The sequence below is a fragment of the Symphalangus syndactylus genome, chromosome X (genome assembly GCF_028878055.3).
Source record: "Symphalangus syndactylus isolate Jambi chromosome X, NHGRI_mSymSyn1-v2.1_pri, whole genome shotgun sequence".
NCBI lineage: Eukaryota > Metazoa > Chordata > Mammalia > Primates > Hylobatidae > Symphalangus > Symphalangus syndactylus.
The window spans coordinates 133,447,766-133,462,059 of record NC_072447.2 but is presented as its reverse complement, the minus strand read 5'-3'; the positions used below and the strand labels follow the sequence as shown (position 1 = coordinate 133,462,059).

Sequence of the window (14,294 nt, the reverse complement as noted above, 5' to 3'; positions counted from 1 at the left end):
GAAGTCCAACTTAGTGCCCTCACTATTAAAGCTCTGGTCTTTCATTTTGCAGGGTCAGAAATTTGACCTCTAATAATTTACCAGGGAGTATTTATTAAAGGTCCTGTGACCTAGTTCCTACCAAACTCATTAAGAGACTGACAGATAAAGAAGAACGCTAAAACTCAAAATAAGAAGGAACTGCCAGGCAGACCAGGAGGACAGACAATGAAGCTGACAAAGGGTTCCCATCCCAGCAACAGTGGCTACTTGAAAAGAGGACAAAGGCTAAAAGGTAGCCTGGTATGTCTGGAACACAAAAAGGAATCTGGCTAGTCAAAAAGTAGAAACAACCCACATGTCCACCCACTGAGGAGTGCATAAACAAAACGTGCTCTATCAATACAATGGGATATGATACAGCCATAAAAAGGAATGAAGTACCGATACATGCTACAACGTGGATGGACCTCAAAAACACTACATTAGGCCAGGTGCGGTGACACACGCCTGTAATCCCAGAACTTTGGGAGGCCAAGGCAGGCGGATCACTTGAGGTCAGGAGCTCAAGACCAGCCTGGCCAACATGGTGAAACCCCATCTCTACTAAGATACAAAAATAAGCTAGGTGTGGTGGTGCGTGCGTGCCTGTAATCCCAGCTACTGGGGAGGTTGAGGCAGGAGAATGGCTTGAACCCGGGAGGCAAAGGTTGCAGTGAGCTCAGACTGCACCAATGCACACCAGTCTGGGCGACAGAGTGAGACTCCATCTCAAATTAAAAAAAAAAAAAAAAAAAAAACACTATACTAAGTGAAAGAAGCCAGACACAAAAGGCCACAATTGTATAATTCCATTTTTATGAAAGATCCAGAATAGGCAAACCCATAAACAGGAAGTCGACTGGTGGTTGCTAGGGACAAGGAGAAGGGAGGAAATGGGGAGTTCTTATTTAATGGGTACAGGGTTCCATTTTGGGATGATAAAAAATGTTTTGGAACTAGACAGAGGCAATGGTTACACAACACTGTGGATGTTCAGTACCAAATGCCACCGAATTGTTCCCTTTAAAATGGTTTTTATGTTATGTGAATTTCACCTAAATACAAATAAATAATAAATACATTGCAAAGAAAAAATGTGGAAAGAGGCATATCAAACAAAAAAGTTTTAATGAAAAAGACATTAAAAAGTTCTGCAAACAGGAGGGTTTGGGCATGGAGCTGGCTGATTTTAAAAATCCTATCCCATTCGTTCACATCAAGCTGTCCAAACCTAGTAACTGGAAAGGTCCCAAGATGCTGGGCTATAAACATCTAACAGGAAGACTAGAATTCTAGAATTATCTGGTATTTTCCCTTTCCTGAAAATTCCATCTTCAACTGGGGTCTATGGGTTCAAGAGCCATATTTATGAACGAAAATTCACAATACATACTCTGGTACAGGGACAATGGATGGTGCAAAGAATATCCACGATATCTAGCTGTTGAAACTGCAGCCCTTCCAATGACTCTAATACTCAAGGGATTAAAAGAATCCAGCCCCAGAAGTTTTAGATACAAAAATAGTAACAACCCAACTGAATTTGACTGCATTTAAAAAACATAATTATTTCCAAATCTACTGAGCAGCTGAACAGTCTTCAGTGACGCCTACGGTCACTGGGATTCGAAGACTCCCGCTCCCGGGAGCGCCGGGCCCTTTTATGCCTATGGGATTTATCTCGGCTCCTACTTCTACTTCTGTGACTACGCCCTTCGGAACGCCCATTGTACCAGCTAGAATGTGCATCTGAGCTCCGCCCTCTGTCCCTAATCCTGGTCTTTTCTTCTCTTGCCTCCCGTCTGCTTGAGGACTTGTGCTCGTGCTTGGGTTTCTCCTTCTTCAGCTCCCTCTCTAGGTCCTCTGCTCCACCAGAGTAGGCCATCTTGGATTTGGGGAGCTTCTGCCCCTCCCTGGGCTCTGACTTCTGAGCTCTCTCCGAGTTCTTGCTGCTGTGCTTCTTAGGGCCAGGGTGATCCTTTTCCTTTACTGTCTTGCGTCTGGGTGACGAAGAGGATGGTTGCTCTGCCTGTACCTCCCGGTCGGCTTTCTCTTTTTCTTTCTTTTTTTTCTTTTTTTCCTTTTTGTCTGGAGGATAAAAGAAGCAGTAAATAAGAAAAGGGAAAAAAATAAAGAACTCCCTTAAAAAAAAAAAAAAGCACCTTTCTTTTCTGAATACATCAACCACAGGTGCTATAGTTCAAAAACATTCACGGCTGGGTGCGGTGGCTCACACCTGTAATCCCAGCACTTTGGGAAGCCGAGATGGGTGGATCACGAGGTCAGGAGATCAAGACCATCCTGGCTAACACGGTGAAACCCCATCTCTACTAAAAAACAATACAAAAAAATTTCCCTGGGTGTGGTGGCGGGCGCCTCTAATCCCAGCTTCTCAGGAGGCTGAGGCAGGAGAATGGCATGAACCCGGGAGGCGGAGCTTGCAGTGAACCAAGACTGCGCCACTACACTCCAGACTGGGCGACAGAGCGAGACTCCGTCTCAAAAAAAAAAAAAAAAAAAAACTTTCACATGCTAGGAGGTGGGGAATGTGCATAAGGAGAACAACCTTGGCAGCAGCATGAAGCAGCCACTGTCTAGGCCTCCAGGAGAGTGCCTCCGAGAAGCCAATTTGGATGTCTGTCACCCTTGATATGTCAAGTTGCTGTACAAGGTAATTCCCATCCTGAGTTACCTCTTCAAAGACCTTATCTCCAAATACAGTCGCATTCTGAGGTGCTGAGGGTTAGGATTTCACCACTATTAACTTGGGGAGAGACACAATTCTGCCCATAGCACCAGCCTTCCACTGATACTCCCCACTTTCCCAATTAAACTATGCTTCCCCACACCGTCCCCTTTCACACTTGAGTTATCAACTATCAGTGAATGCAAGGAAGAGCAGACATTAAGGCCACCCAGAATCTTCTCTTAGGTCTTAATGCTTTACCTTTTTTGTGCTTTTTTGTTGGTTTTTCATCTTCAGAGCTCTCAGACAAACTTGGTGAGGGGGTATGAGCCCCACAGCCCTTCTCCTGGAGCTGTCTGGTCACATCATCCATTTCTTCTGAGTCTTTAGGAGCCCGATAGTTAGATACATGATCCACTCGGATAGTTCTTCCTTTGATCTAAGCAAGACAGGCGATGCTTCAGTGAAGACAGAGCTCATACCAAACTGTCAAACTATTTGAACACAAGCTACAGAGAACCATGATTTGAACTACATCCTTCACCTTCTTGTTAAATTCTGTCACTAAAGCAGACCTGTCCAACTAGTGTGTCATAGCATGTACACCTAAATATTAATACACTCAGCTCTCAGTGCAGCCAGATGAGGCCTGGGGCAGTTGTACCAGCAGCCTCATCACTTTACTCTGGGGCAGCATACAAATATCTTCATGTTCCATATGTGCCATAAAATGAAAAAGACTAGGAAAACTACCTCAAAGCATAAGCATCAGGGAAGACTGAGATTTAGATGCACGATGAATTACCCTTGATCTGTAACCTAAGTTTACAGTGAAACATACCCTAAGAAGGTCTGGCAACTAGAAGGAATTCTTGAAGTCTAGCTTAATGCTACAACTGCTTTCTCCACCCAGTAATTAGGAGGCAAAGTCAGACCAACAGTTTGGAGGGAGAAAGGAATCAAGAAAAGGGCACTTGCTTTTTTCTTAAGCCCTCACACCTTGCTCTAGCCCCACCATACTGGAACAATCGGCTCACACTGATTCTTGCACTACAAATCACATCTCTCCAGATGAACAACAACAAAAAATTAACCCCTCTGGCCAGGCGCAGTGGCTCACACCTGTAATCCCAGCACTTCAGGAGGCCAAGACGGGTGGATCACTTGAGGTCAGGAGTACGAGACCAGCCTGGCCAATATGGTGAAACCCCGTCTCTACTAAAAATACAAAACTTTGCCCGGCGTGGTGGCGCACACCTGTAATTCCAGCTACTCAGGAGGCTGAGACAGGAGAATCACTTGAACCCAGGCAACAGAGGTTGTGGTGATCCAAGACCACGCCACTGCACTCCAACCAGGGCAACAGAGTGAGACCCTGTCCCCCTCCCCCACCCCCCAAAAATTAACACCTCACTTAAAATAAAAACATTCTATTTATAGGCAGATACAGACTTACTCCCTAGGCAAAGTCATCCAAAATTTAAAGTTTGGCTTTTATTGTTCCAATACAAGAGCAGATTTTTATTTTTACCTTGAAGCCTGAGGGGCTTCTGTCATGTATCCTCTTCTCCATTTTGAAACACTTTGGAAAACCTTCCTTTTACAGTGATGCCCTCTGACTGCTGGCTCCCTTAAACATCAAGCCTAGAACCTTGTTCCACTGTTCTACAATCTCCAGCTATTCCATACTCGTGAATCAGTGACAAACTCTCCAACTCAAGCCTCCCCCCACCAACTCTGTAACACTCTTTTCCTAAATGAGTGCAGCAACCACATGGAGCATCAATAAGCCTGACTTGCCCTATCTCCTTCTAAGAACTCAGTGCCTCACTTATGACAGTGGAAATGAGAGGGAACTGGGGGGAGAAAATTTCAGGATGAAATTACTTTTGTAGAATCTGTCATCAGATTTTAACTAGAGAATTTCTAGGGCCCAATATGCTAGGTCACTGGAGATATATGACAGACATACATGGCTATGTCCTAGATTATGAGGCCATGATGAAGCCCAAAACCCCCAACACACCACAATATGGAAGAGCAATGTTTGCTAGTCTCTTCATCCTCCAGTATACCAGAGATGACAGTAGACAGTAAAAAAAGAAAGGTGAAAAACAGAGGCCTGGATGAGAGGCAGGCCTGGTGTCTATGCTCCTGGGGAGATGGTTTGTTAACAGATGGGGAAAAGAAGCAAGTCCTGCAGGGCCATGAGCCAATAGAATTATTTCCTGGAATCTCTTCTTGACCAGTGTCTCCACATCTCTGCAGCCCCCGCAACACACCAAGCTCACAAGTGCTGCCCTTGTGTCTGTGGGAACCAAGTAGAAAACGAAACCCCTATACATGGGAAAAAAGTCCAACCAACCTGCTTAGTAAGCACACTCACCTTGATCCCATTAAAATTGTCGACGGCCAGAATTGTGCTCCTCTGGTCTTCATAGCAGAGGAAACAGAATCCTTTGGATTTCCCAGTTTTCTTGTCCCGCACGAGATTAATGTTAACAATCTCCCCATATCTATTTATTTTATAAAAGAGTAAGACACTATTGACTTAAAAGGCAAAAACATGCAGATAAGGTAATAAAACAAAATTCAAATAATATAGTGTATACAAGAGATGCATCTAGAACAAGATGACATAGAAAGGTTGCAAAGAAAAAGTCAGACAAGAACAGGAATCCCCAATTAAAAAATGGGTGGCAATATCCAGAGCAAAGACTAATTCAAGGCCAAAATAAAAATATCACGAGACTAAGAAGATTATTTTACACTGAAAAAGGCCTAAATACACAACAAAGGTATAAGCCAGGAAAACTTTATGAGCCAATTAAGAAATCAAAAATGTTAATTAAAAAAGCTATTAGAAAGGCAAAAAGAAACTAATAGAGAAAGTTATGGGAGAATTTAACACATCACTTTGAAGTTTATCATGCACAAAGTGGACAGAAATAAACTAAAATCAGATTAATTAATACACATAATTACTCTATTATAATAACAAATATTAATGTAGGACTATTAGATACATAGATATCTTTGAATCCTACAAGATGACATTTTCAAGAATCCATGAAGCACGTATTAAAATTGACTATGGATTAGGTCTCAATGTAAACCTCAATAATTATACTACAAAAAACAGAACAGACTATGTTTCCAATTATCATGTTATAAAGCTGGAAATGAAATTTAAAATAAAACACATGTTACCTAACTAGAACTTGAAAGCTACTCTCCTAACTGCATGAAAGAGAAGACGAAGTAAAATTAAAAAAAAAAAATCAATGGCAGACTATTTAGAAAATAGCAAAAATGAGAATATATACCAAAACTTATGAAATGTGGCTAACGTCATACTCAGGAAAATTTGTAATTTTAAAAGAATTTTATTGTGAAGAGAAAGGATGAACATAAAGGAAGAAAGCAAACCTAATGAAAGCAGATGGCAGTTAATAAAGATAAAAGCAGAAATTAGGCTAGGCATGGTGGCTCATGCCTGTAATCCCAGCATTTTGGGAGGCCAAGGTAGGAGGACTGTTTGAGGCCAGCAGTTCGAGATCAGCCTGGGCAACAGAACAAGACCCTGTCTCTAAAACAAACAAACAAACAAAAAGGCAGAATTAAATAGAAAAAAAAAAAAAAAAGGCCAGGCATGGTGGCTCACACCTATAATACCAGCACTTTGGGAGGCAGGAGAATTGAGGCCAGTAGTTCGAGACCAGCCTGGGCAACAGAACAAGACCCTGTCTCTAAAAAAAGCTAACAAACAGAAAGGAAGATAGAAATAGGAAAACAAAAAGGAAATAGAAAAAAAAAAGATCAGGCACGGTGGCTCACATGCATAATACCAGCACTCTGGGAGGCCGAGGCCATAGGATCACTTCATGCCAGGAGTTTGAGACCAGCCTGGACAATACAGCCAGACCCCTGTCTCTACAAAAAGAAAATTTTTTTAATTAGCCAGACATAATGTGCACCTGTAGCCCCAGCCATTCAGGAGGGTGCGTGGGGTGGATCACTTGAGCCCAGGAGTTCGAGGCTGCAGTGAGCTAGGATCATGCCACTGCACTCCAAACTTGAGCAAGAGAGTGAGACTCTGTTTCAAAAAAAAAAAAAAGAAAGAAACATTAGAAAAAAAAAACTACCTTACTCCTTACAAAAAGATAAATTCCAGGTAAGTTAGAGGTTTATAAATTTAAAAATAAAGTCATAAAAATAAAATAGGAATTGATATGTTACATAATCACATACATACACTTCAGCCCAAAATCCAGCATCCCACTTAATGAGAAATACTAGAACCAATTCAACTAAGTTTAGGAACTATTTAATACTAAATTGGAGGTATAGGCCAATGCAATTAGATAAAACAGATACAAGAAATGAAAAAAGGAAGTAACACTACCTATTTGTAGATTACATATGACAGTAGCCCAAGAGCTCAAGGCTACAGTGGGTGTCAGAGCAAGGCCCTGTCTCAGAACAATCAATTAAATTAAAATGCTAACAGCTGGGGGATCTGGGTGACGGAGATACAGGTATTCTTTCTACCATTTTATAATGTTCCTGTATTAAGCCTGAAATTGTTTCAAAACAGGAATTTAAAAAAAAAAATACAGGCACTGGCTTGAAGGAACTCATGTTGACCCTCAAATAGGGAAAATTTGAGCATCAAGAAAGAATAATGATAAGTATAACATATCAAATTAAGAAAAAATAAGTCCATAGTATAGGCTGAGCATCCCTAATCTGAAAATCCAAAATTCAAAATGCTCCAAAGTCTGAAACATTTTGAGCACCAACATGATATCACAAGTGGAAAATTCCATATCTGACACCTTTAATTTCTGATGATTCAATGTACACAAACTTTGTTTCACACACAAAATTATTGAAAATATTGAGGGTATAAAACTACCCTCAGTCTATGTGTATAAGGTGTATATGAAACATAATGAATTTTATGTTTAGATCTGGGTCCCAGCCCCAAGATAGCTCATTACGTTTATGCAATTTGGTAACACTTCTGGTCCTCTGGTCCTAAGCATTTTGTTTTTTTGTTTTGTTTTTTTTTCTGGAGACAGAGTCTCACTCTGTTGCCCAGGCTGGAGTGCAGTGGTACTATCTCAGCTCACTGCAACCTCCACCTTCCCGATTCAAGTGATTCTCCTGCCTTGGCCTCCAGAGTAGCTGGGACTACAGGCACCCACCACCACACCTGGCTAATTTTTTGTATTTTAGTAAAGATGGGGTTTCACCACATGGCCCAGGCTGGTCTCAAACTCCTGAGCTCAGGCAATCCACCTGACTCGGCCTCCCAATGTGCTAGGATTACAGGCGTGAGCCACCGTGCCTGGCCCCAAGCATTTTGGATAAGGGATATTCAACCTATAATACAATACACAACAAAGTACTATAGCAAAGAGTTAATATCCTTCATACATGAAGGGCTCATGTAAAATCAACAAGAAAATAAGGAAAATACTTGTAGAAAAAAGTTGACAAAGGATATGAATAGACAATTTACAAAGAAAAATAATGGGCTGCAAATCTATAAACAGATGTTCAACCTCACTGATGATGAAATAAAGGCAAAGCAAAGTAACAATGAGAAGCCCTTTGGCAAATATTTTTTAAAATAGTCACTGTTAATCAGGATTCAGAAAAATGGGCATTCTAATGAGTGTGGAAATTGGTACAACCTTTTGGAGAGCAATTTGGCAATGTTTATAAAACATCTTTAAAATGCTAACATATTGATCCATATTCCTCTTTCACTAAAGAGACCATGAGGGATGCATACAAAAATTTATATACTATAATGTACATTGCAGTATAATTCATAATAGCAAACCATTGGAAATAATGTCCAACTTTTTTTAAAAATGATAAAGAGATATGCCAAAACATTAAGGTTTTCCTTAAGAGTATGTCCTATTTTCTTCTTTATACTTTATTTTGCCAAATGTTCTATAATGACTATATATTACCTTCAAAATCAGAAAACAAAGCAGTTTTTCTTTTCTTTTTTTTTTTTTTTTTTTTTTGAGATGGGGGAGTCTCGCTCTGTCCCCCAGGCTGGAGTGCAATGGCACGATCCTGGCTCACTGCAACCTCCACCTCCCGGATTCAAGCAATTCTCCTGCCTCAACCTCCCGAATAGCTGGGATTACAGGTGCGCACCACCATGCCTGGCTAATTTTTGTATTTTTAGTAGAGACGGGGTTTCCCCATGTTGGCCATGCTGGTCTCAAACTCCTGACCTCAGGTGATCCGCCCGCCTGGGCCTCCCAAAATGCTGGGATTACAGGCGTGAGCCACCGCACCCAGCCAACAAAGTAGTTTTTTGAAAGGCACTGTTATCAGTGGCAAAGGCAATCTTCATGGAGAGCAACGTGCATAACCAGAATAGAGAATACATAATTAGAATAAACAAACATGCACACATGCTAGCTGATCATTACTCAATGCAAGTAGAACAGCTCCAAGATGGAAGGCTGAGTAGAAGTACCACAAAGGGGTAGAAATTATAGGCTGCACCTGCTGTGAACTTCCCAACATCCAGAAGTTGGAGGAAGCAATCTTTGTCCCTGCCAGGGCCCTCCACCTGTGTGGGTTGTCCAGGTTCTCTATCACAGCCTTCTCATGGGTATTGCCCAATTCCTTTCCCATGTCTTGCTGCCCCATAAATGGCCCAACCACTCGGCCAGGGCCCTCTGTCCATGGATGGCCCTACCATCCTGCCATAGCAATCCCTCTGCCAGTGTATGCTACCTATTCGCTTGGCCAGCCCCTTTTGCCATGGTCCACTACCTGTACATGCTGTCCAACTTCTCTGAAACAGTACTATGCTCCCAAGGCCTACAAAACCCAAACGTAGTGGTCCTCTGGCCCTGTGGACTAACTGTGCTGTTTAGCTCTGGGGTTGCAGGCCAGCTGCCCAGCCCCTCTCCTACCAGCTGCTACTATCAGTATGAGCTGCCAACACCCTCTCCCACAAAATGCTGCTGCTAACACCTCAGCAGAATGAAGAATATACAGGTCTCCTATTCATTCTTGTTCCCTTTGGGCTGTGATTCTCAGCCTCCAGGTAGAGATTGCCTTTGCTCACTAACCTTACACTCATCGAGAAACAAAGAAAGCAAACTACAACCTTCTGTTTTTTACCCCAATTCCTCTGTGCTTTGCCCCAATCGTATGATGCCACACAGGTAAGGGCCAGAAGGGACCTGTGACCATGGGTCACCCCTAGTTTGCAAGAGCCCAAGGAGGCATATCGACATGGTACCTTCCTGAGGGTTCCAGTCTGTTCCAGTCTAGGCCCAGGCTGAACAAGCCTCAGTGAAAAACAACAGAAATAGACTAGAATCCCCCAGATGGCCTCCCAAATTAACAAACCTCTTGGATCTCCCACAGGAGAACATTCTAGAACCATGTCCTGGGACTGATCTAGACTAGAGCAGAAGCTCCAGCTCTCCCCATGCAGGGATGCCATTCAGCCTAGAGCGAAAATAACTGGTTTTTGTGATGCCACAAAATGTATTACAGAAACAAAGTACTCTGTCAACTCAGGAGGCAGGAAATGAAAGGACACTTACTGTGAGAACACACAGATGATGTCCCCTTCAGTCAGTTCATAAGGAAGCCCTCCTAGAAGAGAAAACCACGTTTCAGTTCCAACAACATTTACCAGGTGTTTACTACATACCATGCACTAGGCCAGGCACTAGGGGTGGAAACAGTAAGCAATAGGCCCTGCCCTTAAAGAAATCAAGTCTGGGCTGGGCGCCGTGGCTCACGCCTGTAATCCCAACACTTTGGGAGGCCGAGGCGGGTGGATCACCTGAGGTCAGGTGTTCAAGACCAGCCTGGCCAACATGGCGAAACCCCGTCTCTACTAAAAATACAAAAAAAAAATTAGCCAGGTGAGGTGGCGGGCACCTGTAATCCCAGCTACTCAGGAGGCTGAAGCAGGAGACTCGCTTGAACCCAGGAGGCAGAGGTTGTAGTGAGCCGAGATCGTGCCATTGCACTCCAGCCTGGGTGACAAGAGTGAAACTCCAACTCAAAAAACAAAAAGAAAGAAAGAAATCAAGTCTGATGCAACGACAGTACATATGTGTAAGGTACCAGTAGTACAGGAAAAGGAGTGATTAATTTTGAGTGGAAGTAGGGGTCACCACTAACAAAACTAATCTGATCACTCAGTCCTCCTGGCACCCAAAATCCTATGGACAAAGCAGATAGTTTCCATCACAAACCTCTGCTTCCACAAACATGTTGAATTCATCTGCTCATTACCCACAAATTTACAGCTATGATACAAAATCAGTCTACATATGTCATGATTAACCCCACCTACACATAGACAGAGGTTATAAAGACACTGTTGAGCATTTCCTAGAGAATAATTTCCCCTCCAAATGTTTCTTTCCTCATTTGTAAGATGGGGATATTAGCATGTAACTCACAAGATTATTATAAGAGTTAAATAAAACGATATATATAAAGTGCTTAGCAAAATGTTTGGCACAATAACCTCTTTGAAGCATCAAACTTGTACAATTACTGATTGTGATATAAAGTGAATACAGTAATGGTAACGTGGCCATGGACTACAAAGCAGGAGCTAGAGGAGCAAAGTGAATTCTGGAAGGGAGGGGGAATGGGGGAGGGCGGTGGTAGCAATATGGTGCTGTGGCTAAGACCATGAGTTCTAGAATGCTATAGTTCTGCCTGTTGCGCTTACTAGCTATGTGACCTTAAGGAAGTCCCTTAACTTCTCTGCACCCCAATTTCCTCAGCTGTATAACGGGTCAGAGGGTGAGAGAAATAACAGTCCCTGAACCTTAGCACAGCAAATGGCAAACAGTAACTCTCATGAGCACTGATTTGGCAGGAAAGGAAAACTAAAAATGGGGCAGAAAAGAGATGGAACACGGATTCCCGGGCAGACAGCAGATGGATATAAAGGTGGGCGATGAATGTAAGCAGGAGTGAAGGGTGAAAATGCTGAAATAGTCGGAAACCGAGCAGGAGAATCTGGAGAGCACTGCGGAAGAAAGATGTGGACCTCACCCAGGAAGATCCAGGCGCTGTCCTTGTACTCGGAGTGCCAGGATACCTTATCGGCCACCCCAAGCTGGACCTCTCGTTCATTCAGCTCGTTGATCAGCTTCACCTTAGTTAAAGGGCTTCACGGTGGCGGGGGGCGGGAGGCAGAAAAGCAGACAAGTAAGTGCGAACCGGCCGGAGCTGAGGAAGAGCAAAACTAGGGGACGAGCTGTTCTAGTCCCCGCGCCGCTCCCGCCCCTCGGCCCCGCAGACGCTCTACCACCCCTGCCCCGGTGGACCACCCCCAGCGGCCCGCTGCTCCTTTCCCAAAAGGAAGCTGACGCCTTACTTCATCTCCTCGAGTTCGCGCTCAGCATTCAGGAATCAGCGCCCGGGAGAGGCAGCGCAGCGCATGCGCGGCCCCGGCGCCAGTAGCCAGTCGATTCGGTGACCTCGCGCCGGAAGAGCCGGGGCGTACGGGGGCGTGGCGCCTGCGCACTAGCAGCCTTCTGCGCTTCGTGCGTTTACCTGTTGTAGCGATGGTTTTTCTCTAGTTTTTGTTTTTCCTTCTCTGTGAAATGGGGTAAAGGCACGAGCATGGGCCGTTGCAGGACCCCCAGCTCTTGAACGATATCTGAAACTGGTTAGATTAGCTATAAATATTTGCTGAGTGAACGGAACAAGCAGCCTGATGTGGCGGCGACTTTAGTCTCAGCCCTCGCTCCCAGTCCAGAGTCCCACTTGGACCTTCGCTCCTAGTCAGTTGCTAACGCACAGACCCATCAAAGCATCCCTGTCATGGCAGAAAAGTGAAGAAGATAGGTGAAAAGGTAAATCTTCTGTTGTCCTTATCCCAATACATAGGCAGCAGACCAGTGTGCCTCTATAGGCTGAATTGAATACCTACACATTTGCATGAGAGCTGCCGCACTTACTCTTTTCCATAGGCTCTCTCCTAGTTGAGCAGGAGGCAGAAATTAATATTGTTAAATTAATAGCTAACAATTGAGCAGATGATGTACTATACGATGCTAGAGTATGTACTAAGCAATTTACATGTGTTGTCTCTCCACCCTCACAACAACCCAATAAAGCAGATAAAATTACAATCCCTAGCCCGGGCACAGCAGCTCATGCCTGTAATCCCAGCACTTTGGGAAGCTGAGGTAGGAGGATTGCTTGAGCTCAGGAGTTCGAGACCAGCCTGGGCAACATAGCAAGACCCTGTCTCTAAAATAAAGGAAAAAAGGGGGGGACCAGGTGTGGTGGCTCACGCCTGTCATCCCAACACTTTGGGAGGCTAAGGTGGGTGGATCACCTGAGGTCAGGAGTTCAAGACCAGCCTGGCCAAGGTGGTGAAACTCTGTCTCTACTAAAAATACAAAAATTAGCCAGGCATGGTGTCACACACCTGTAATCCCAGCTACTCAGGAGGCTGAGGCAGGAGAATCACTTGAACCTGGGAGGCAGAGGTTGCAGTGAGCTGAGATCGCACCACTGCACTCCAGCCTGGGCAGCAGAGTGAGACTCCTTTTTATTAAAAAAAAAAAAGAAAGAGAAAGAAAGAGAGAGAGAGAGAGAGAAAGAAAGAAAAGAAAAGAAAAAAATTTCCACCCTCATTTTGTAGAGGAAGAAATGAGGCTCAAAGGAATAAATTAACTTGAAAGTTACTCTACCTGCACCCATCAGGTCAGGTTGATTTAATCAGTCCTTACTGAACATCTAGATTTGTCCTGTACAGCTAAGGTCTGTAGACAGGAGTATCAGGGTGGGTCCTCTGCCTTCAAGGAGCTAATATGATAATTAAGGGGACAAGATATATTTGCTTGATAGATTTCAACCAGAAATATCTAGAAACCAGTGGAAGAGATTATTAACATATAATATGTGATTTAACCCATATTGACAGTTTGAATCCATTTTGCACGTGTCCACATCAATACCTGCCCTTGGACCAGGATGTTCTAAAAGTGAAAGTCCAGAGCTGTGCGGCCCAGCTCAGAGCACCAGATATTAGGTCCTTCATAAAAGCATTTTGATGATGATAACAACTGTACTCTCAAGTGGCCCACCATGTAACCAATGTCCTGCTAAGAAGGAGAACAGAGGCTGCATACCAATGACAGTTCCTCCTCATTCATTCTGTATCTGTTCCGCCTTCCCCATTCCAACCCAGCTATTCATTAACTTTGTAAAATTATCTTGGCAATGAAAGCTAAACAGTGACAGATTGCATATGGGGTTTATCTGCTCCTAGGAATCTCAGGTTGCTTAGTTGTGGGTTGAAGTAACCACTGCAGAGTGGTAAACTAGCATGGAGCATTATCTTGCCAACTTCTTCAAATGGCTGTGAAATGAGAGAGTTAAGACTATACCTGGGGATCAGTCATCAGTGTTCCGAGAGAAGCTGAAGCAAAAGGGTAGAATAAGACCAATTTACATTGAGAACATGAGAAGGCTATTATTACTATGCAGCTGGTAGGTTCAGCAGAGGTATTCTGAAGGTGAGAGAGCTGAATATTGCTCCAGTTTT

The 14,294-nt window shown here is 43.5% G+C and overlaps 1 protein-coding gene across 1 annotated transcript; it reads right to left on the bottom strand.

The window, feature by feature from the left end:
• Positions 1-820: 820 nt before the first annotated feature.
• Positions 821-12,213, bottom strand: RBMX2 (RNA binding motif protein X-linked 2). Its single transcript, XM_055267927.2, has 6 exons — positions 12,111-12,213; positions 11,786-11,901; positions 10,306-10,357; positions 5,094-5,223; positions 2,969-3,146; positions 821-2,109 (listed from the first exon to the last, which is right to left on the bottom strand). Exons 1-6 carry the CDS (start codon positions 12,113-12,115, stop codon positions 1,622-1,624), a joined length of 969 nt encoding a protein of 322 aa, XP_055123902.1. The 5' UTR covers positions 12,116-12,213; the 3' UTR covers positions 821-1,621.
• Between the last annotated feature and the right edge of the window lie 2,081 nt (positions 12,214-14,294).